General features: G+C 48.2%; 1 protein-coding gene across 1 annotated transcript in view; it reads left to right on the top strand.

Moving 5' to 3' along the window:
- EML5 (EMAP like 5) overlaps nt 1-23,227 on the top strand; it is a 41,690-nt gene that overhangs the window by 4,399 nt on the left and 14,064 nt on the right. The window contains exons 2-16 of the mRNA XM_053475522.1: nt 8,821-8,980; nt 10,105-10,203; nt 10,829-10,897; nt 13,082-13,267; nt 14,270-14,405; nt 14,701-14,902; nt 16,627-16,764; nt 16,896-17,152; nt 19,628-19,837; nt 20,853-21,020; nt 21,175-21,281; nt 21,505-21,623; nt 22,202-22,388; nt 22,471-22,576; nt 23,096-23,189. Coding sequence (XP_053331497.1) covers nt 8,821-8,980; nt 10,105-10,203; nt 10,829-10,897; nt 13,082-13,267; nt 14,270-14,405; nt 14,701-14,902; nt 16,627-16,764; nt 16,896-17,152; nt 19,628-19,837; nt 20,853-21,020; nt 21,175-21,281; nt 21,505-21,623; nt 22,202-22,388; nt 22,471-22,576; nt 23,096-23,189 — 2,238 coding nt within the window. The remainder of the gene's footprint in view (nt 1-8,820; nt 8,981-10,104; nt 10,204-10,828; nt 10,898-13,081; nt 13,268-14,269; nt 14,406-14,700; nt 14,903-16,626; nt 16,765-16,895; nt 17,153-19,627; nt 19,838-20,852; nt 21,021-21,174; nt 21,282-21,504; nt 21,624-22,201; nt 22,389-22,470; nt 22,577-23,095; nt 23,190-23,227) is intronic.

Here is a 23,227-nt window from a genome sequence, read left to right as displayed (position 1 = left end):
GTTATGTTTGTTTAATTATATTTTGATATTCTAATTACTGGCTCTTGATGTTTGCGTTTTGGAAAAGCAGTTTTGTGGTTTTTTTTCTCATAAATAAGAGGTTTTTGGTTCCAAACGAATTCATCTTATAATTGTTCCAGTTGGCCGGGTTCCAGCCCGCTAGGAAATGTAGCGGAACATCTGCTATTTCAATGCGGATTAGTACAGGTTTACAGCTGATGTCCTGCAATTTTAATGCAGAAACAATCGTTCGGATCAGAAGAGCCTCTTGCAAGTCGTGGCCGGCATGCGATCCCGGAGCTGTCTCCATGACGATTGCACCTCACAGGGTCTTTATCGCAATTCGAGCGGCTCATAAATCCGGAGGGAAAAACATATTTTACAGAATTCTATTATATATCGGAGAGCCGGGTATCTGGATGGATTTGTGATGTCATCAAATCGAGGTCGGATAGGGAAACTCGTTGTGTATACAAATATGAGAGGGTCTGCAGAACTTGGCCAAAAGGAAGGGCCACAAAGAGCGTTCCAAACCTTACTTGGTTTTTATAGTCAGGATAACCCAATGCCTATACCACGCAGACTTAAATTCCCCCACCGCCTACCGTTCACCTCTACCACTTCTGCTGGGCAGCTGTTCCACTTAATCACCACCCTCTTATCGCCTCTTGATCTGAAATGAAAATGGAGTTGCTAGGTACCCGTCATTTCCAGTCCTCCGCCTTTCCCGAGTACCGTCTCGCGTAGAAAGGAATCCGCGGCTGTAGGAAGTATTGACAGCAACTAATTGGTAATGGCAGCGGAGTCTCTCCGAAGCCCGGAACGTCCACTCCTAACTGTAATCGTTCTAACGAGCGAATGATTAAGTGACGCGGAGAAAAGCACAGAAACTCAGTGAGCGTCTAGAAAAAAAAGAACGTAACTCGGGTTCACAAGGCAGTTACAGGAAAGGTGTGCGTGCGTGTGTGTGTGCGTGCGTGTGTGTGTGTGTGCGTGTGCGTGTGTGTGTGTGTGTGTGCGTGTGTGTGTGTGTGTTTGGAGCCGAAAGTCTTCACAACTGGAAATGCTGTGGGTTCAACTCGGTCCCAGGGAGGGAAGTAGAGGCGGAACTGAGCTGCATGGATGAGTGTGTGTATGTCTGTATGCATGTATGTGTACCGGGTGTTATAGTGAGTGAGAATGCGCATGGTGTTCGATTGAGTATGTGTAAGAATGTCATTTTAGAGTGAGCGTGTGTGTGTAGGTGTATGATGTTATCTATTTGCATAAGTGTATGGTGTTAGAGTGAAGATGTGAATGTACGTGTAAGTGTATGGTGTTAATATATGATGTAAAGGTGATTGAGTGTGTATGCATAAATGTAAGGTGTTAGAGTGAGTCTGGTATTTAAGAATGAGTGTGTGTTGCTGTATGGCTGTGCAGTGTGTGTTATTGTATGATGTTAGCGTGTGTGTATAGTGTTTACATGTGTATTATTGTATGATGTTAGCATGTAGGTATGTTTAGTATAGGGTATAGGATGTTAGCATGAGTATGTGTGTCTGTGTTAGTATGTGGTGTTAGCATGAGTGTGTGTATGTGTTTAGTATATGGTGTTAGCGTGTGCGTCAGCACACAATGTTACAGGATGAGTCTAGGGTCAGTTGTGTGAGGGAGAGGAGTGAAATGGTGTATGTATATGTGAGTGTATAGTGTTAGCGTGAGTGGAGGTGTTAGCATGACAGTACGTGGGCTCTGAGGGAATACTGCGCCCAGGAGCCTCTAAGCCTCGACTTAGGCTGTGTGTCAGGAAAATAATTTCAAGTCGCCCGCTGCGGGTCACTGAATGGATACGGTTTCCGTGCTGCGTCGGCTTGATCTTTCCCTCTGATATAAACGCATCGCGTGGACGATGGCAACCTGAAACCACAAAGAGCTCTTTACCCAGGACTCGACCCAAAGCGGGCGCTTAGAAGGATTGTTTTTACCCCAAGGCAGGGTGACTAGTCGCTATCCAGCTATATACCGGTAATTTATGTGCGTTCAAGGTCCGTCTCACCCGGTGGGTGGAACGCGTGACCCGCGGTGAGGTTCCAATCAAGGAGGGTCAGCTGCCAAAATCCGGGCAGCTGTGTGCCGACCGGGGCAACTAATGGGCAAAAAAGAATCTTCTGCTGACCCGCTGCAAACCGCTCACAAAATTAACATTTATACCCCAAAAAATGTGTCTTGCTCCCACCTGGCATTCGAAGGGTTATGGAGAAAGGGGTCTGGCTGTGGCCACAAGGAAGCAGATAGTCCGTCGATAAAGTCAGCCGGTAAAGGCGGAGAAACCAGGCGTTATCCGCGTAGCCGCAACGTTACAGTGTAACACGCGACACGTCGCAGGACGCACTGCGCTCACCGGCCCCCTCAACCTATTGATTCATCGATCGATGAGAAGACCGCAGCGCCACCTGACGTGGGGCAGGAGGGCAAATGTGATTGAAACCGCAGGGGCCGTTGTGCTCCTCGAGACGGACGGGTTTTATCTCAAGAGCTTCTATTCTTACAGACCGGTGACCGCCATCGGCTTGGGTCCGGTGATGACGAGGTCTCTCGGAGTATTGGCCGCCGCTGATCGTTTGCTTCACGTCAGGAGTCATCAATGTATGTTTTAGAACACGTGGCTGTTCCGTGACACGCATGTTCTCCAGCAGGCGAGTCCAATTCTGGTTTGATGGAGCTGATTTCTGATGACCGTCAACGAAGAATTGGTTTTGTTGAGAGGGCGATAGATAAGCAGAACAACCTCCCAGCAGAAGTGGTAGAGGGTAATCCAGTGAGGGGATTTAAACGTGCGTGGAGGAGGCATACGGCTCCTGAATCTAAGACGAGGACCAAGTAGGGGGATAATTATAGTAATAATAATAACAATAATAGTAATTATGATGGTCATAATAATAGTAACAATAATAATAGTGATAATAGTAACAATAATAATAGTGATAATAGTAACAATAATAATAGTGATAATAATAATAATAGTGATAATAGTAATTATAGTAACAATGATAATAGTGATAATAGGAATTATAGTAACAATAATAGTAAAAATAGTTAACAACAATAATATTAATAATAATAACAGGAATAGTAATAATGGTAAGAATAATAATTGTTAGAATGATAGTAATGATAATAGTGATAGTAATAATAATAATCTGGTCCCTGTGAACCTCGGTTTACGGAGCCGGAGCCGTTTTATTATCTTCTGTTCGCCGAGTTGATTTCACGGGAAATGCGTCGAGCGTTGCTGCCGCTCTCTGAGGATAGACGCAGGAAACCGTTTGGCGTCGAAGCGTTCTGTTTACGGCGGAGCCTCCGGATTCCGCTTCCCGGCAGCGTTCTTTGATCTGTGATATGCAAGCGATTTATTTCCTGCGCACCCCGGGAGCCGGGAGCCGCAGCTGCTCGTCAGCTACGTTTACAGACGCCGATCTGGCCGGGATTTCCAGTTTAAATAGATGTGTTAACCCCTTCAGCGACTGAATGAAGTTATCCAAGGGAGTTCTATCCGAGCCACGGACGGAGGAAATCGGTGAAAAGGTGCATCAGGACGTCGCCATGTACTGTATAGGAAAGTCAGCCATTCCCAGCTTTTAACAATAGAAACCTAGAACCCGCCGGCAGATCGGCCCCCATCCGGCCCCCCGTCTAGTCGCCCGTTTCTCCTGCCGTAAAGACTCAAACCTTAATCAGTCGTTGGTCTCGTCTTAGATTCAGGAGCCGTATGTCTATCCCATGCGTGTTTAATACCCTCACTGTATTACCCTCTACCACCTCTGCTGGGAGGCTGTTCTACTTATATACCACCATTTCAGTTGGTAAATTATAATGGGTAAGTACCTCATTCTGCCCCCTGCCGAGGATTCCGTTTTTTTAATTAGCGTGATCCCCACGGCAGGTAACTCTATGGATAACGTAATCGATCGATACGCATCTGTATACGGTGAATCCCCCCCCCCCCCGAGGCTTTTTAAAGGGCCAGCGAGTAATTATTCTTCCACCATCGCAGGCTCGCCGCTCTCCGAAGAACCTATTAATCAAAGTAAAAGTGGCGAGCGAGCGATTTACAGGAAACATTTTATTGGTTTCTGCGGAGAATTTTCATAAATCTGGAGCGATCTTTTTATACCGAAATTTACGGAGACGAAAACTGCATGAAAGAGGCGACGCGGCTGGGGCCGGTAACCATAATACTCCGTACGCGAACCCTCGGAAAGGGGGGACCTTGGACCCCGTTATTATTCCGAAGACCTGCTGTGGGGGTCACTGGAATTAATCTGCTGGCGGATTGGCCCCATCCGGCCCCCGTGTAGCCGCCCGTTTCTCCTGCTGTTATGACTCAAACCTCCATCAGTCGTTGGTCTCGTCTTAGATTCAGGAGCCGTATGTCTATCCCATGCATGTTTAATACCCTCACTGTATTACCCTCTACCACTTCTGCTGGGAGGCTGTTCCCCTTATCCACCACCCCCTTCTGCTTACAAAGCTCCCCATGTTTATGGTCCCCGAAATCAAACGTCTAAACTTCTGTAAAGACCCATTCGAGGTTCACTTGAGGTTCGTGGATATGCGGCGGATGCAGCGCAGGCACGGATAAGAACGTCATCGTCACTCGGCTTCTGATGGCTGCAGCGCGCTCCGCCTCTGAAAGCTCGAGGAAGGTTTTTAGCGTCGCTCGGTGTCCTTGCAGCTCATCCCGTGCATTATTCACGAGGTTTTAATTCTTAAAGGAACCTGGCGGTTGCCTGGAATTCCTTCTGAACATGCGACGCGACCTCCATATTACCACAGAGAGAATCTGCCCCCCCTGCTTAATATCTGCCCCGGGGGAATACGAGGTGAGGTCGGCCAGTAACCGAGGAGCCCGACGGGGCCACGGAACTCACACTAAGTAACCCTGCAGTTTTAGGGCACGATCAGCATGGCAGCTCACACCGAGAGTAAAAACAGGAATGGGGACGGGAGCTTTAATAGCAGCAGCCACGGTGGGAGAGAGTGAGTGAGTGTGAGTGAGTGAGTGTGTGTGTGTGTGTGTGTGAGTGAGTGTGTATGTAGGTATGTGCGCGGTGTTAGAGTAAGTGTGTGTTACTGTATGATGTTAGAATGTGCTTGTGTGTGAGCAGACGGTGTTAGCGTGTGTAAGTGTATGTTGTTGGTATATGAGTGGGGCTGTTACTGTGGTGTGTGTATGATGTTAGCGCATGTGTTAGTGTCAGGTGTTAGTATGAGTGTGTGTGTTAGTACGTGGAGTCAGCGTGTGAGTGCATGGCGTTAGTGTGTGTGTCAGCGATTGGTGTTAGATGTGAGCCTAAGGTTCATGGTGTGAGGGAGATATAGCGTGTGTGTGTGTGTGTGTGTGTGTGTGTGTGTGTGTGTGTGTGTGTGTGCGTGCGCGTGCGTGTGTGTATATGTAGGTGTATGGTGTTGGAGCTGAGATCGGCGTGAGCTTTACTTAAATAAACGGCCTCCATTAATCTCACTCCCGGAGCCCGTCTGACGAGGCTGCTGTCATCCCGCCATGTTCACCCGGCGCTCGCACGACGATTCCGCGCAAGACGCTCCCGTCTCCGGCAGCTACAGAAGGAGCGGCAGAAAAGGGGTTAAACCGGAGGCCGTCAAAAGCACTCCTTTATTCAATATTCCGGCTGCTCTAATAATAATAATCCGTGGTATAACTATTATTATTATTAATACACCACCATAGTCCGTAGCGCTGTACAACGCTGTCTCTGGGTGCAGAAAATCCAGTTTTTTTTATCTCTGGATAGGTATGGAGCAAATGATGATTGTTATAATGACTTGTGGGTTCGTGTAGCGCCATCCTACGCCTCAGAGCTGTACAGCGTGCGCGGCCAGTGTGCTGTACGTCGGCGCGGGTGGATTAGCCGCACTCTGCGGAGAGCCGGCAGCCACATAAACCTCATCCTGATTTCTAGAGCGATGTTAATCCGCATCCCTCTCCTTTTAATCCCTAAACGAGAGCAGGCAAGGTGACCCCCCCACGCCCCCCCCATACCTGCGGGGCACCGGCCACACGCCCCGGATCGGCCACTAACCGGTTAAATAACGTGCGGCTCCGCCGATGGCGCGCCGGGGGCTTTATCTGCTCTCCTTTTATAGTAAATGGAAGCGGAGCGTCTCGGAGCAGCCGTAGAAATAATGACTCTGTCTGCCGGTTATTGTTTCCTGCGCCGAGGATTCCGCTCGGAATAATTGGATTCCGTCCTTGATAGAAACCAGCAAACAATAAACGCCGGGGAAGATCCCGGTTTAAACCATTAACCCTTCCACCGCCGGGGCTCGAGGAGGTCAGAGAAGCCCCCGAGACGTTTTGGGGACGATCACTCTCAGCCGGCAGAATGGGCTTCGCGTAGGTTTTTGACGTAACGACCGGTGGATGTGGTTAATTGTGAGATGAGGCGTCCGATTCCCGACATTAAGGGCAGTGGATGATTTATAACCCTTGGCCGGTTTATGGACGTTGGTTCCCCGGCACCCGTGAATGAGGAAGATATTAATTAACCCATGGTATGGGCAGATCTGAGGGGTATTTGCCTGTTACCCTCGGGGAACGTCGGTGGCCGGTCTAGAGAGACGATATTCATAACGGGGGGGGTTTACTGAGGTGGCTGTGCAGTTATACGGGGTAATTATTGAGCGTTCGCGTTATGGATTCAGATTTTATGGATAAAAGTGTTCTCTTCTACTTTAAGTCCACGAAACTGGGAGTTTGCAGATTAAGAAGCTGAGGGGCTGAGCTGCCCCCATACAATGTATAGGTAAATCAGCGAGCTGGCCCTGTACAATGTATAGGTAAATCAGCGAGTTGGCCCCGTACAATGTATAGGTAAATCAGTGAAGTACCTTGCATAATGTAGAGGTAAATCAGCAAGCTGGCCCTATATAATGTGTAGGTAAAGCAGCAAGCTGGGCCAAGGTAATGTATAGGTAAATCAGTGAGATGCCCTTTATAATGTATAGGTAAATCAGTGAGATGCCCTTTATAATGTATAGTTAATACAGGGAGGTTTCTGGAACACTGTCTTTCTGATTTAACTACACATTGTGCAGGGTCAGCCAGGGCCCCGTCTCTCCGGAGCTGAAAGGGTTGCATGCGCGGGGCAGGAGATGTGGAGAAGCCCCCCGGTGGAAGCCTTCGGCAGCCCCGGGGTGAAGATGTTGAAAGGACCAGCCAGTCGGTCGTCGGATGGCGGGGAGCACATTCTGCCGGCGGCCGCTCCTCACATGCTGGCGCTCTGATCAAACAAGACAGCTCTGAAGATGCCGCTGCCCACCACCAGAATTCCGGCTCCTGTTTGACTCGGTCTTTTTTTTTAATATTATTATTAATATTATTATATATATTTTTTTAACTATTATTTTGTCCGCGCTCCACCCAGGACAACATTTACCGAAACGCATGCTTTAAAAAAAAAAAAAATAATCTTCACTTTATTTAATTCACAACAATTAACGCAGAATATTAAAACATTTCCACTGATTACAGACACAGACATTTCTCTGGAAACCCGGCATTAAGTCACGAGCTTCTCTCGCTCAACGTTTCCTGCTACATTCTCCTAATATATACATAAAAAATAAAATAAATGCAAAAAATATAAAAAATAAAACAAATTCCTATTATATCCCAGAAAATTCTATTTGGTTTACATTTTCATAATAATAATAATAATTTTTTCATCGAGGCTCAATTTTTGTATAATTTTTTTTTTTTTTACATACAACCAATAAGAGATGGAATCTCGTCCTTGCTTACCCGCCATTGGCTGCTCACATGCAGATAATTTTTTTGTGATCTCCGTGATTCAAACATACATAATAGTTTCATTCTAATCGTATATTTTTATTTAACGTCCGGTGGTTCTGCCGACTCGACGTCGTTCTGCTTGGATTTTGGAGGCTTGTCTGGACCGTTCTTGGTCTGCAGTCCCCACATCTTATCGGATATTTGTCTTTGGTCATACATAAGACCAGGACTGTTTATTAATTTCGAGACAGTTAGATGTCGGGGTGTTTATTAGATTGCTGGTTTGTGAAACGCGTCTGCGGCTGCTGATCTAAGACTCCTTGTTCTAGACGTCTCAAGCTGTCTCTATCATTGTCCTTTGTGACCTTGAACGTTCTGCCCCTCTTCTTGACACCGCTTTTAACTTAAACCCTCCATGGGCATTCATTAGCCGGGGGGGGGGGCAGGCACCCAATCACTCCACTTAGTCACACACATTGCATCGCCAAGTGGACCGATTGATTGCCGATGAGAGAAGTCCTGCGATCGGGGCGGAATGCTGACCCTCGACAATGGACTCTGATCTAAATGGATTTGCTTTTAATTCTACAAATGTATCCAGCGCTGAGCTTAGAACGCCGAGAACTCTTTTATACGTCACGCCAGAGGCTGTCACCTTCTCTGAGAAATGAGTCCGTCGGTCATCTCCAGGCCTCGTCTCCGATCCAGAACGTCAGAGTCAGCGGAGATACTTTGTAGCCATTTCTTATTAAAGGGCGATGCATTCCATTAATTATTCCATTAGGGGTGGCGAACCGTTCAGTCGTTAAGGCTGATAATAAGCAGTTACATGAAGGTTCTTATATATACTAAGTAATGTTAGTGAGGGTTGGCTCGTGGTGGGCTGGTTGTGAGACATCACATGCGCGGTTGGAATGATTGAACCTGGACGGGTGCCACCTTGGTAAATCAATCTGATTCTGGATGCCGCGACTCTTTATTCGCTAGGACCTCGTATTAACCAAGTGACCTCTCTGTTCTCCTAGCTTGGCCCTGCATCCAGAGCGAGTGTTGGTGGCCACCGGACAAGTTGGGAAAGAGCCGTACATCTGCGTCTGGGACTCGTACACCGTGCAGACGGTCTCCATACTGAAGGACGTCCACACCCATGGGATAGCTTGCTTGGCGTTCGATGTGGACGGACAGGTAGAGCGATGGATGAATGGAATCCATTGAGAAGCTAGATTGTGTTTAGTAAGGGTTTACGAGTCACAGCCGGTCCAGGGTAAAGGAGATTATGACGCCTTCACGATAACCTGCAGTAATATTCATTGTATTTTAGCCAGGGGCCACAGGCAGTTGTCCAACCTGGCCTTCCAGATGGTCAGTCTTGGATACTGAATGGAAATAAGGGAGTAATAAACATATTATTAACTGACATGTCCCAGTATGGACAGGAACCCAGTGAGATGTCCCCAGTATGGACAGGAACCCAGTGAGATGTCCCCAGTATGGACAGGAACCCAGTGAGATGTCCCCAGTATGGACAGGAACCCAGTGAGATGTCCCCAGTATGTACAGGAACCCAGTGAGATGTCCCAGTACAGAAACCCAGTAAAATGTCCCCAGTATGGACAGGAACCCAGTGAGATGTCCCCAGTATGGACAGGAACCTAGTGAGATGTCCCAGTACAGGAACCCAGTGAGATGTCCCCAGTATGGACAGGAACCCAGTGAGATGTCCCCAGTATGGACAGGAACCCAGTGAGATGTCCCCAGTATGGACAGGAACCCAGTGAGATGTCCCCAGTATGGACAGGAACCCAGTGAGATGTCCCCAGTATGGACAGGAACCCAGTGAGATGTCCCCAGTATGTACAGGAACCCAGTGAGATGTCCCAGTACAGAAACCCAGTAAAATGTCCCCAGTATGGACAGGAACCCAGTGAGATGTCCCCAGTATGGACAGGAACCCAGTGAGATGTCCCAGTACAGGAACCCAGTGAGATGTCCCCAGTATGGACAGGAGCCCAGTGAGATGTCCCCAGTATGGACAGGAGCCCAGTGAGATGTCCCCAGTATGGACAGGAGCCCAGTGAGATGTCCCCAGTATGGACAGGAACCCAGTGAGATGTCCCCAGTATGGACAGGAACCCAGTGAGATGTCCCCAGTATGGACAGGAACCCAGTGAGATGTCCCCAGTAGAAATGGCGAAGAGGGATGGATTTACGTTGAAATTAGTTTTGTATCTTAAGTGATTTTCTAACTTGTTTGCCTCTTTGATCACTTTGCGTTTTTCGCTGATGGCATCGATGCCCGCGGACGCCAGCGGCTAGTCTCAGTGGGTCTCGACTCCAAGAATACGATCTGCGTTTGGGACTGGAGGAAAGGAAAGCTGCTGGCGATGGCGCCCGGTCACACGGACAGGGTAACGACCGACGTTCCGGGATCCAAAAACACTCGCTATATAAAAATTACATGGGGGTTTTAAAGACTCCACGAGGAAGGCGCTGCTGGATTTGTCCTCGCGCAGGTTCTGCCCCCGTCCCCGGCGGCCGTTCCACGGGGAGACTTTAATCACCCGGTGGGGGAAATTCATCTCCAGTGACAGCGCCTCGGGGGCTCGATCGCCGGGGCAGCGAGGGATCCGGACCAAATTCTGCTGTCACATCCGATAACCCGAAATTCCACCCGGACGCTTCCTCTGGGAGAGATGTGAAGATTCCTCTCTCTGTATAAAACCGACGGCTTTCCCCGGACTTACTGAGCGGGGCATTTAGAGGAAGAATCATGGGGTTTATTTGCCCCGTTTAATTTATAAAGCCGTTCCCTGCTGTTTCTATACACATTATCGGGGCTTTTAGGGCCGTAGAACCCTGCGATCCCCTCATACCCAGCAAACATTCTCACCTCCTAGAAAAGAGGGGCAACAGGGGAGGAGAGAGGGGGCATCAGGGGAGGAGAGAGGGGGGCATCAGGGGAGGAAAGAGGGGCTTCAGGGAGGAAAGAGGGGCATCAATAATAAATGAAGTTATTATTTGGTTTTATTGCAGATATTTGACATCTCCTGGGACCTTTATCAGCCCAACAAACTCGTCAGCTGCGGCGTCAAACACATTAAGGTAAAAAATGAAAATCACGACCATCTCCTGCTTTATTTGCCTGCCAGAAATCCATGAATTTCACTTTAAAAATACAGGTATGGGGTTCGTTGTTCTTATTTGTCGAGTTGTATAGCGACATCACATTCCATAGCGCTGTACAACGCGAGTATACTATTGTTCAGTGGATTCACCGTGAAACGCGGTCCCTGACTCGGCGCGGCGGCCGCACTCGCTCGCTCGCTCTTAGCACACTCTTTTCAGATCCTCAGTAACCCTTTACACGCCTGCTGTTGGTGAAAATCCCTTTTGTAGCAATAAATGATACAAATTTAGGAGCTTTAATCCGGCAAACAGTGTACAGCCAATGAGAGATGGGATCTATTCCCTGCTTTACTCCCATTGGCTGCTCACATGTTCTGCATGGATTGCCGGCATCGAGCAGTCCCCCCCCCCCGTCTCCTTGTCCAGAATCCGCCCCGTGTACATGAATATCCGTGTCCAGAATCCGCCCCGTGTACGTGAATATCCGTTTATTTTGCGCGGGTTCCCTGTCCACGCCGTGGCTCGGAGCGCTGCAGGCTGGCAGCAGGTAGAAGCCGCTTCAATAACATTTCATTGCCCTGTTTTATTTTGAATTATTTAACTCCCTAAATTAATTATTCACAGAAAGATAAATATTTAAATTCACATCGAGGCCGGATGTCCCCAAAAGGTCAAGCGCGTCCTCGCCCCCCCCCCCCGAGCCTGCGGGGCACAGATTCGTTTTATTCACTGACGGGGTCCGCGGACTCCGGCAGACGGTTTGTAGACCTGTCCAAGACGTTGCTTGTGCGTAGAATCATTCAGAAATAATTAAAACCTGCACGTATCGGCAAAAATGGAGACAAAAAAAGATAATTTGGGCCAAGGGGTGATAAAAGCCTCCAGATACTCCCCATCTCACCCCACCGGGGCAACGCTGACCCCCCTTTTTTCCCATTCTTGGGTAGATAAAAATAATGTATTTTCCTGGCTCAAGGAAGATCTTAGATCTCTATTTTACCAAATGGAAAATGGGTCAAAAACTAGTGTTTTTGGGGAAAAAATCCAACCGAAGGGAATGAGTCCGAACCACAAAGACTGAGAGATGACCCTCGTTCACCAGTGGTCGGAGTATTTCGGTAGTATTAATGCTTCACGTGGGGTCAGCGGGTTCACTGCGTTAACCCCTTTGATGCGTCTCTGGTTAGAAACATTCAATAAACTGACCTAAAACTGTCTCTAAGCAGAGAGCATGATGGGAATTGTAGTCCAGAGCAGATGGAGTCCAAGGGTTTCCCACTCAAAGATTTGGGTTAGTTCGTTCAGTAAATTGCTTTTTTTAGTGTTTCTTAGAACCGAGCCTCCGTTTATTTCCCGCGGCCGCCTTTTTAATCCCCGGCAGATTTCGCCGGCAGTCTCTCGCCCCCCGATACGCAGCGCGGTAATAGCGTCCGTGCTCCTGAATCCTGAACCACGATTAACTCGGAAGACGGAGGTCAAACCACCGCAGAAACGGGCCGGGATGGAAACAAATGGGAAATCCGCTGGAAGCATCCGATTAAGCGATAAAACAAGAAAAAAAAAATCACATTATTATTAACAATACGGAGGAGGGGACCTGCGCCAAGGGCCAAGGAAAGGCCTTTATCCTCCAAAGAATGAAAATAAATAAATACACTTATTCTACAAAAAAAAATGCTGAAAATACATTTATCCTACAAAGAAATTTTATGGAAATAAAAAAAGGCCTAAAAAATAAATTGGATGAAAATAAATTTGTCCTGCAAAGAAATTTCATGGAAATAAACTTAAAAAAAATGCTGCAAATAAATTCATCCTGCGAAGAAATTGAATGAAAATCTATTTATCCTACAAAAAAAACCTTAATGAAAATTAACTTATTTTACAAAAAAAAATGCTGAAAATAAATGTATCCTGCAAAGAAATTTCATGGAAATAAACTTATTCTACAAAAAAAAAGAAAATGAGAAGTCCTGGATTCTAGCATTTTGGGCACAAAAATCCTTATTTTGAGACTTATTCAGTAGCCAGGGAGAGATGTTTCTGGAAGCTCCAGAGAATAATAATATTTGCGATCACAAACGAGGCATTTTTTTAAAAAAAAGTTCTATTTTCGTGTTATTTTTTCGTGTTTTTATTTCTGTCGCGTTCTCGTTGCAGTTTTGGAGTATGTGCGGCAATTCGCTGACCCCCAAGCGTGGCGTGTTCGGGAAGACGGGCGACCTGCAAACCATTCTGTGCCTGGCATGCACGAGGGACGAGCTGACGTACTCCGGGGCTCTGAACGGGGACATATATGTCTGGAAGGGGTTAAACCTAACGCGTACAATCCAGGGGGCGCACGCTGTGAGTACAGACCCTCGACGTATACCGCCGCCGTCTTCTAACGTTTCATTACCCCTTCTGGGATCGGTGCTCCCTCTGAGGTGAATGCAGATAACGTACAATGCGCGTTCCATGGAGAGATGACAAAATATCTAATTTTGGGCATTCTTTATAGAGACCACGATTATTTTTTATGCCTTAGAAATGTAATTATTTAGATATTATGTGATTGGGGAGCGATCTGCCGCGAGGACAGGCCTCCGTATGAGGTAAGAGGTAGAGGCAGGGAGAGCTGAGAAGTTCCAATGATGACAGGAGCGGAAGAGAGTGAGTGAGTGAGTGTAAGTGTATGGTGTTGGAGAGTGTGTATTACTGTGTGGTGTAAGTATGTGTGAGTGTATGTTGTGTTAGTGTGTGTTAGTATTTGGTGTTAGCATGAGTGTGTGAGCCTAGGGTTAGTGGTGTGAGAGAGTGTATGTAAGTGTATGTGTTAGAGTGAGTGGTGTTGGAGCATGTTTGCGGTACAGATCACTGACCCCCACGCTTTGGGGTACAGATCCCTGACACCCACACTTTGGAGTACAGATCACTGACCCTGTGCTTTTGGGGGTACAGATCACTGACGCCCGTGCTTTGGGGTACAGATCCCTGACCCCCGCACTTTGGGGTACAGATCCCTGACGCCCGCACTTTGGGGTACAGATCCCTGACGCCCGCACTTTGGGGTACAGATCCCTGACCCCTGCACTTTGGGGTACAGATCCCTGACCCCCGCACTTTGGGGTACAGATCACTGATGCCCGCATTTTGGGGTACATATCACTGACCCCCGTGCTTTTGGGGTACAGATCCCTGACCCCCGCACTTTGGGGTACAGATCCCTGACACGCATGCTTTGGGGTACAGATCACTGACCCCCGTGCTTTTGGGGTACAGATCCCTGACGCCCGCACTTTGGGGTACAGATCCCTGACGCCCGCACTTTGGGGTACAGATCACTGACGCCCGCTCTTTGTATCCCAGGCAGGAATCTTCAGTATGAACGCGTGTGAAGAAGGCTTTGCCACCGGCGGCCGGGACAGCTGCGTGCGGCTGTGGGATTTAAATTTTAAACCAATTACTGTGATTGATCTCAGGGAAACCGACCAGGGATACAAAGGTAAAGTCTGCGCATACTGGGGGTGCCCACTGCATACTGGGAGTGCCCACTGCATACTGGGAGTGCCCACTGCATGATAGCCGTAGCAGTCCGCTGCCAGATGCTTCCTACCCCTATAGTAATTAATATGTGTGCTGTACAGGAGGCAAACGCTGGGGTATCTGCTATCTCTGCTACCCTCTGCCCCGTGCTGGTCTGGTACATATCCCAAAAGCCACGCTGTTCTCGCCCCTCTGCCCTGTCTGAATAAACCGCCGCGCTTCTTGCCCTTTTAACCCCCTCTGTCCTCCGGCAGGTCTGTCTGTGCGGAGCGTGTGTTGGAGAGGCGATCACATCCTGGTCGGGACGCAGGACAGCGAGATCTTTGAGATCGTGGTGCACGAGAGGAACAAACCCTTTCTCATCATGCAGGGACACTGCGAAGGAGAGCTGTGGGCTCTGGCCGTCCACCCCACCAAACCGCTGGCCATCACCGGGAGCGACGACCGATCAGTGAGGTTAGACCCCCCCCGACTGTAACAATGTATCGCCGATAACCCCCCATCGCCACGACGACCGATCAATGTATCACCGCTACCCCCCCGCGCCACGACGACCGATCAATGTAACAATCTATCACCGCTAACCTGGCAGAACGTTGGCGTCGTCACCTGCACCACGACGACCAATCAGTGAGGTTAGACCCCCCCCGACTGTAACAATGTATCACCGCTACCGTCGCCCGCGGTATGGCTCTGTAGCCGCGCACGTTAAATCCGTTACAGCCGACGTGCGTTGCCTGCAGCCGCTGACTCCGATTTAATTCCGCAAATATTTCAGCCATTAAGCCTCTGCCCGGTCCTGTTAGGAAAGCAAACGGACTGTCCCACGAGCCGGCTGTAAACAGGTCTAATAACGACGTCACTAACGATCTCTCGCTAATTAACCTTCACTTCCAAGCGAGCGTCGAAGAGCCCAGGGGGTGGCTTACCAACGGGCAAGCGCTCCCGACCTTTACAGAGACCCCCTGTGGGTTTTATATCGTAGACCAGTGAACTCAGACGTACTCTCAGCCTCCGCACCGATGGAGAATCGTAAAATCCGGACAGGTTGAGTGTAGACCTCTAGATTGTAAGCTCCTGGGGCTAACTTACACCGGTCGCTTCAAATGTAGCGTAATAGAGCATAAAATTATATTATATGATATTATTATACAGGCTGTAAAGGAGACATTATACTCGGTATCACTATGGAGGACAGCTCTGCCCGGTGGCGCAGCAGGGTATATAGTCGGATAGAAGATCTCCCGTTGAAGGAGTGACACCTGTCGGCATTAGAATAAGATTAGAACAGATGCTGCCCCGTCTGTAACCTCAGCAAGGATGATGGGGATTATAGTCTGATAGGCCCCTTCCCTTTAGCTGCCTCCGGCCCCGGCGTCAGAGACTCCAGCCATCTCTCCGGGCGGTTTGGGAACATATTCCGTTACTTATTCTGTCGCCGCAATTACATTAGTGACTGCGGCTCCTGCTCCTGCGGCGTTTGTCATCTGCCGACGCAGCACAAATACAGATCGTTTTATCTTTTTTTTTATTATTATTATTGGCGTTCGGTCTTCCAGGTAAAGGCTTTCTAGTTAATGAACTCGCGGTCTGCGCCGGATCATTAACAAGTTGGCCGAGATCCACCTGGAGACGACGATGGCGGGGAGGAGAAGCACGAACTCCAGATTCCCGAAAAGGCCCTTTTCCAATTATCCTGTCGCAATGTTTCCTCGGAGCCGATTACGTTAACATAGCCGAAGAAGCGGCCGTGCCGTAGAGGCGGCTCCCTACCCTGCAGTCAAGTTCTAGGTTCTTCTATGTTCATGTAGGATTTAAATGCCCCCCCTGAAGGCTGTCGTTATCCGGTGGAGCTGATAACGCGAAACGACATCATTTATACAGCTTTCTCCCAATAAATCTCCTAAAGAAGGAAACCGAAGAGTCTTTGACTCGTTTACTAAGCAAGATTCCAATGGGTTCCACGTTCTCCCTGCTCCGGAATATGTTGGCCGATCGTTACCGGTGTCCAGGGCGTCCTTCGTAGGATCGGCCTTTGCACTGAGCGCCCGGATCTCTTCATGGAAACGCGTAGACTCTCACGTGTTACGTGTCGATGATCGCGTGAGCCATAGGATGACGTGAGGGGGAGGAAAGATATATTTGTGACGTTTTCCTTGTTTCTGTTTGTTTTGGGGCAGGATATGGAGTTTAGTAGACCATGCCCTGATAGCTCGGTGTAATATGGAGGAACCCATTCGATGTGCGGCCGTCAGTACCGACGGCATCCACCTGGCTCTAGGAATGAAGGACGGCTCTTTCACGGTGCTCCGGGTCAGGTACTGTGTCCAAGCAGACGCGCCGCTTACTAAAAAGGCTTCCCAGTTCAGGGTCAGTTTGTCTTATATCGATTTTGTGTTTTTTGGTCATTAAAGGCATCTGACTTTTCTGTAATCGTGTTTTGACGCAGGGACATGACCGAGGTCGTCCATATCAAGGACCGGAAAGAGACCATCCATGAGCTGAAATATTCTCCCGATGGTAATTTTCTTGCCGTCGGCTCCAACGACAGCTGTGTGGACATCTACGGGGTCGTTCAGCGATATAAAAAGGTTGGGGAGTGCACCGGATCCCTGTCCTTCATCACACACATGGACTGGTCTTTGGACAGCAAGTTCCTCCAAACCAACGATGGGAGCGGGAAAAGAATGTTCTACAGAATGCCCGGTGAGTGATATTACCCAACAATTCCCCAACCAGAAGAACGTTCTATAGAATGTCTGGTGAGTGATAATACCCAACGATTCCCCAACCAGAAGAACGTTCTATAGAATGTCTGGTGAGTGATATTACCCAACAATTCCCCAACCAGAAGAACGTTCTATAGAATGTCTGGTGAGTGATAATACCCAACGATTCCCCAACCAGAAGAACGTTCTTTAGAATATCTGGTGAGTGATATTACCCAACGATTCCGCCAACCAGAAGAACGTTCTATAGAATGTTGGTGAGTGATATTACCCAACGATTCCCCAACCAGAAGAACGTTCTATAGAATGTCTGGTGAGTGATATTACCCAACGATTCCACCAACCAGAAGAACGTTCTATAGAATGTCTGGTGAGTGATATTACCCAACGATTCCCCAACCAGAAGAACGTTCTATAGAATATCTGGTGAGTGATATTACCCAACGATTCCCCAACCGGAAGAACGTTCTACAGAATGCCCGGTGAGTGATATTACCCAAAGATTCCCCAACCAGAAGAACGTTCTATAGAATGTCTGGTGAGTGATATCACCCAACGATTCCCCAACCAGAAGAACGTTCTATAGAATGTCTGGTGAGCGATATTACCCAACGATTCCCCAACCAGAAGAACGTTCTATAGAATATCTGGTGAGCGATATTACCCAACGATTCCCCAACCAGAAGAACGTTCTATAGAATGTCCAGTGAGTGATATTACCCAACGATTCCCCAACCAGAAGAACGTTCTATAGAATGTCTGGTGAGTGATATTACCCAACGATTCCCCAACCAGAAGAACATTCTATAGAATGTCTGGTGAGTGATATTACCCAACGATTCCCCAACCGGAAGAACGTTCTATAGAATGTCCAGTGAGTGATAATACCCAACGATTCCCCAACCAGAAGAACGTTCTATAGAATGCCCGGTGAGTGATATTACCCAACGATTACCCAACCAGAAGAACATTCTATAGAATGTCTGGTGAGCGATATTACCCAACGATTCCACCAACCAGAAGAACGTTCTATAGAATGTCTGGTGAGTGATATTACCCAACGATTCCCCAACCAGAAGAACGTTCAATAGAATGTCTGGTGAGTGATATTACCCAACGATTCCCCAACCAGAAGAACGTTCTATAGAATGCCCGGTGAGAGATATTACCCAACGATTCCCCAACCAGAAGAATGTTCTATAGAATGCCCGGTGAGAGATATTACCCAACGATTCCCCAACCAGAAGAACGTTCTATAGAATGCCCGGTGAGAGATATTACCCAACGATTCCCCAACCAGAAGAACATTCTATAGAATGTCTGGTGAGTGATATTACCCAACGATTCCCCAACCAGAAGAACGTTCTATAGAATGTCTGGTGAGTGATATTACCCAACGATTCCCCAACCAGATGAACGTTCTATAGAATATCTGGTGAGTGATATTACCCAACGATTCCCCAACCAGAAGAACGTTCTATAGAATGCCCGGTGAGTGATATTACCCAACGATTCCACCAACCAGAAGAATGTTCTATAGAATATCTGGTGAGCGATATTACCCAACGATTCCCCAACCAGAAGAACGTTCTATAGAATGTCTGGTGAGTGATATTACCCAACGATTCCCCAACCAGAAGAACGTTCTATAGAATGCCCGGTGAGTGATATTACCCAACGATTCCCCAACCAGAAGAACGTTCTATAGAATGTCTGGTGAGTGATATTACCCAATGATTACCCAACCAGAAGAACGTTCTATAGAATGTCTGGTGAGTGATATTATCCAACGATTCCACCAACCAGAAGAACGTTCTATAGAATGCCCGGTGAGTGATATTACCCAAAGATTCCACCAACCAGAAGAACGTTCTATAGAATATCTGGTGAGTGATATTACCCAACGATTCAACCTACCAGAAGAACGTTCTATAGAATATCTGGTGAGTGATATTACCCAACGATTCCCCAACCGGAAGAACGTTCTATAGAATGTCTGGTGAGTGATATTACCCAACGATTCCCCAACCAGAAGAACGTTCTATAGAATGTCTGGTGAGCGATATTACCCAACGATTCCACCAACCAGAAGAATGTTCTATAGAATATCTGATGAGTGATATTACCAAACGATTCCACCAACCAGAAGAACGTTCTATAGAATATCTGGTGAGTGATATTACCCAACGATTCCCCAACCAGAAGAACGTTCTATAGAATGTCTGGTGAGTGATATTACCCAACGATTCCCCAACCAGAAGAACGTTCTATAGAATGCCCGGTGAGTGATATTACCCAACGATTCCACCAACCAGAAGAACGTTCTATAGAATGTCCGGTGAGTGATATTACCCAACGATTCCCCAACCAGAAGAACGTTCTATAGAATGTCCGGTGAGTGATATTACCCAGTCTGTAAACTGAAAGCCGCTTTGCTTGTCTTCTGTTCCAGGAGGTAAAGACGTGTCCAAGGACGACCTGAAGGGCGTGCAGTGGGCCCGTTGGACGTGCACGTCTGGTTCGGAAGTGAACGGCATCATGCCTAAATATTCCGACGTTAACGACGTCAACTCTGTAGACGCTAATTTCGGGGGACAGGTTCTGGTGTCAGCTGATGATTACGGGACAGTGAAACTTTTCAGATATCCGTGTCTGAAAAAAGGTACGTTTGGGTTGTTTTGGGTGCCAGTCCTTAATATTTAGGGGTCCGCCCTTATTCTCCACTGGATTCGCCGGTTTGAGCCGCCTGCGTTTGGCTCACACTGAAAATGTTTGGAGTTCTGCCAACGTTCCGTTAAATGTATCTCTGCTTTCCCTCTTCGGAAATCATATTTAAGCAGCACATGTAGGTCTGGCCATTAAGCAGCTGTATGGAAGTCCAGTTTATTTGCCCACAACCCCCCCCCCGTCACGCTCCACGTGGGCTATTAGGGTCACCTATTCATTTATGTGCAATTAATCTACCAGAAACAGAAAGATTCCATTAATGATACATTTAGTATTTTCCTCTATCTCTGCTCATTCGAGACGGAATTGTTTTCTCGCCGTCTGATTCTGACCCGGTCAGACCTCGCATGGACTCGCCAAAAACACCGGAAATGCACAATAATATCGGTCCGGACGATAATTGATGAATTTCCCGCTGATGGTTCATCTGACAAGCGTAGAATTAAAGAGACCGCAGTTGTCCTACATACTCGGTTCCCTTCAATTATTAACGACATGCCATTAATTTTTGAGCAGGTTAATTACAAAGTGACACGCGGTAAGAGCCACGAGCCGAGCCGCTATTATCCCAGCCTAATTACCAGCCCTGGGAGGTGTGAAATAACCATTACAGCAGGACTTAGCAGCGGGGTGCGGGGAAGATGCTCTGTGTATTCCGCTCAACCTACTTAAACTCGAGCAAAATGAAAAGACGTCGGGAAATAAACCAAAAAGTCTCTGCACCCCATGAGGCCGAAGTAATTAATCATCTGCAAGAAACATACCTGCAGATCGGCCCCCATTCGGCCCCCATCTATTCTGCAAAGGATTTCTATCCCATGTATGTTTAAATTCCCTCACTGTATTAGGCTCTACCACTTCTACTGGGAGGCTGTTCCACTTATCCACCCCTTTCAGTAAAGTAAAACAGAGAGTAAAACGCGGATCGTGACGTCGGATTTTTCCCGCAGGTGCAAAGTTTAGGAAGTACCTGGGTCACTCGGCACATGTGACCAGCGTCCGATGGTCACATGACTACCAGTGGATCATCTCGGTCGGTGGAGCCGATCACTCTGTGTTTCAGTGGAAGTTTATTCCGGATCGGAAGCTGAAGGACGTCCTGCACATCGCCCCACAAGGTAACGGCTCGCCCTGCGACGCCATAAGCATGAAATAAATAGTAAGTTATGCTAACGTTTGAAAAAGAGACCTTTGAGGTTTTTTAGAACAAAAACCCCTCTACTGGTTGGCAATTTATTCAAGTAAAAAAAAACAAAAAACTTTTTATATCAGAAAGTTTGATCGACTCCAACAGCGACGACTCGGATACCGACCAATCGGACGTCCCAGAGCTGGACTCTGAGATAGAGCAGGAGACTCAGACCACTTACCGCCGCCAGGTGAGACGCCTTGCGAGATGTGACTCCTTCCACCGGACCCCCGCCAGACCCCCATCAGACCCCCACCAGAAGCAAGTGACCCCCCCTTCGATAATCTCCGGTTGTCCTTTTTTGTTTAATTAGCGGAGGGGGGGTGGGGGGATTCGGTGTGAAATGTTTTTTTTTCTTGAATTCTTATACTTCTCCTGTCTGAAAAGTGTCGTTATTTATTTACTAATCGCAGGTTTATAAGGAGGATCTACCTCAGCTAAAGGAGCAATGCAAAGAAAAACACCGGAGTGCTTCTTCCAAGAGACGGGAGCGGCCGCCCGTGAACAGCATCCGGCTCCACTTTGTTCACGGGTGAGAGGGGTTTACAGTCTTTGTACCCGTGGCAGTAACGTGGCTCCGGGTGACATCACGTTGGATACCCAGGGAACTCTGTGGGTTTCGCTCGGAGACTCCGGGCGGAAGTTCTGCTTCTCGGGGTCACCGTGGAGAAACTCCCCACTCCCCGCCCTCTTCCACTCCAATCACGGCCAGTTTTTCAGCGCATGGGGCAGTGGGACCGCCCAGCAGTGTCAGGGGGACCGCCCAGCAGAGTCAGGGGGACCGCCCAGCAGAGTCAGCGGGACCGCCCAGCAGAGTCTTCCGCAGGGAGGGCTCCAGGTAGCTGGATGTTCCCAGTTATGGCTGGATGCGAGTCCTGGTCCCTGGACTCTCTGACTAATGAAAGTCTATGGAGGAAGGGACTTCATTAGCATCGCCGTAAAGCATCAGCTCAGTGTAGTGACTGAGCCGGGAAAGTCACCCAAAATATCACATGACTGACAGGTCTGCAGATAAAGGGGTTTTATTGAGACAAAAAAGTATAAAACCAGTTTTTTACTTATTCAGAGTCGGCCTTCCCGTTGTGTAAACCTTTTTCGGGGTCTCTGCAGGTATCGGGGGTACGACTGCCGCAGTAACCTGTTTTATACCCAGACGGGAGAGATCGTTTACCACGTGGCAGCCGTCGGGGTGGTGTATAACCGGCAGCAGAACACGCAGAGGTTTTATTTAGGGCACAACGATGACATCCTATGCCTCGCCATTCATCCGCTGAAGGACTACGTAGCCACCGGCCAGGTGAGTCCCGGCAGCAGCTCTGAGATATTCATTCCCCGGGGCCGCTTCTGCCCCTCTCCTGATACTTTTGCTCCGTTTTCAGGTGGGTCGCGACAGCGCGGTGCATATCTGGGACGCGGAGACAATCAAACCTCTCTCCATATTAAAGGGACAGCACCAGTACGGAGTGTGCGCCGCGGACTTCTCGGGTCAGACTTTTATTTACTTCTAAGAGAACGACCTCGTTAGAAGAGACTGCAGGAACCTGCCTGACACGTTTCGCACGCACCGGCTCGATCGGCAGCTTCTGTGCGAAACGCGTCGTCACGGAAATGGGGTTTATTCAGGATTCTTATCGTAGAATAGAATGTGGGGTAATTTGGGGGCAGCGAGGCTGATCCGGGGCAGATGGTGACGCCATAGACAGCCCTGGAATAGTCACAGAGAACACTGGATAGTACTGTATTTGTGTGTTTGCGCGGCGGATCCCTCCTTATTGATTGTGTGTTTTGTGTTGTGCGGTGGATCCCTCCTGATTGTGTGTTTTGTGCGGCGGATCCCTCATGGTTGTGTGTTTTGTGTTGTGCGGCTGATCCGTCCTGATTGTGTGTTTTGTGTTGTGCGGCGGATCCCTCCTGATTGTGTGTTTTGTGTTGTGCGGCTGATCCGTCCTGATTGTGTGCTTTGTACGGCGGATCTGTCCTGATTGTGCGTTTTGTGTTGTGCAGCGGACGGAAAGCGTTTGGCCACGGTGGGCATCGATGACAATCACACTGTTGTTCTCTGGGACTGGAAGAAAGGAGAGAAGCTGTCGGCAGTCAGGTTAGTAAATCCAGACGACGTCTCTGATGGTTTATTGG

This window comes from Spea bombifrons, chromosome 9 (assembly GCF_027358695.1).
Source record: "Spea bombifrons isolate aSpeBom1 chromosome 9, aSpeBom1.2.pri, whole genome shotgun sequence".
Lineage (NCBI taxonomy): Eukaryota > Metazoa > Chordata > Amphibia > Anura > Pelobatidae > Spea > Spea bombifrons.
This window is presented reverse-complemented; position numbering and strand designations above follow the sequence as displayed.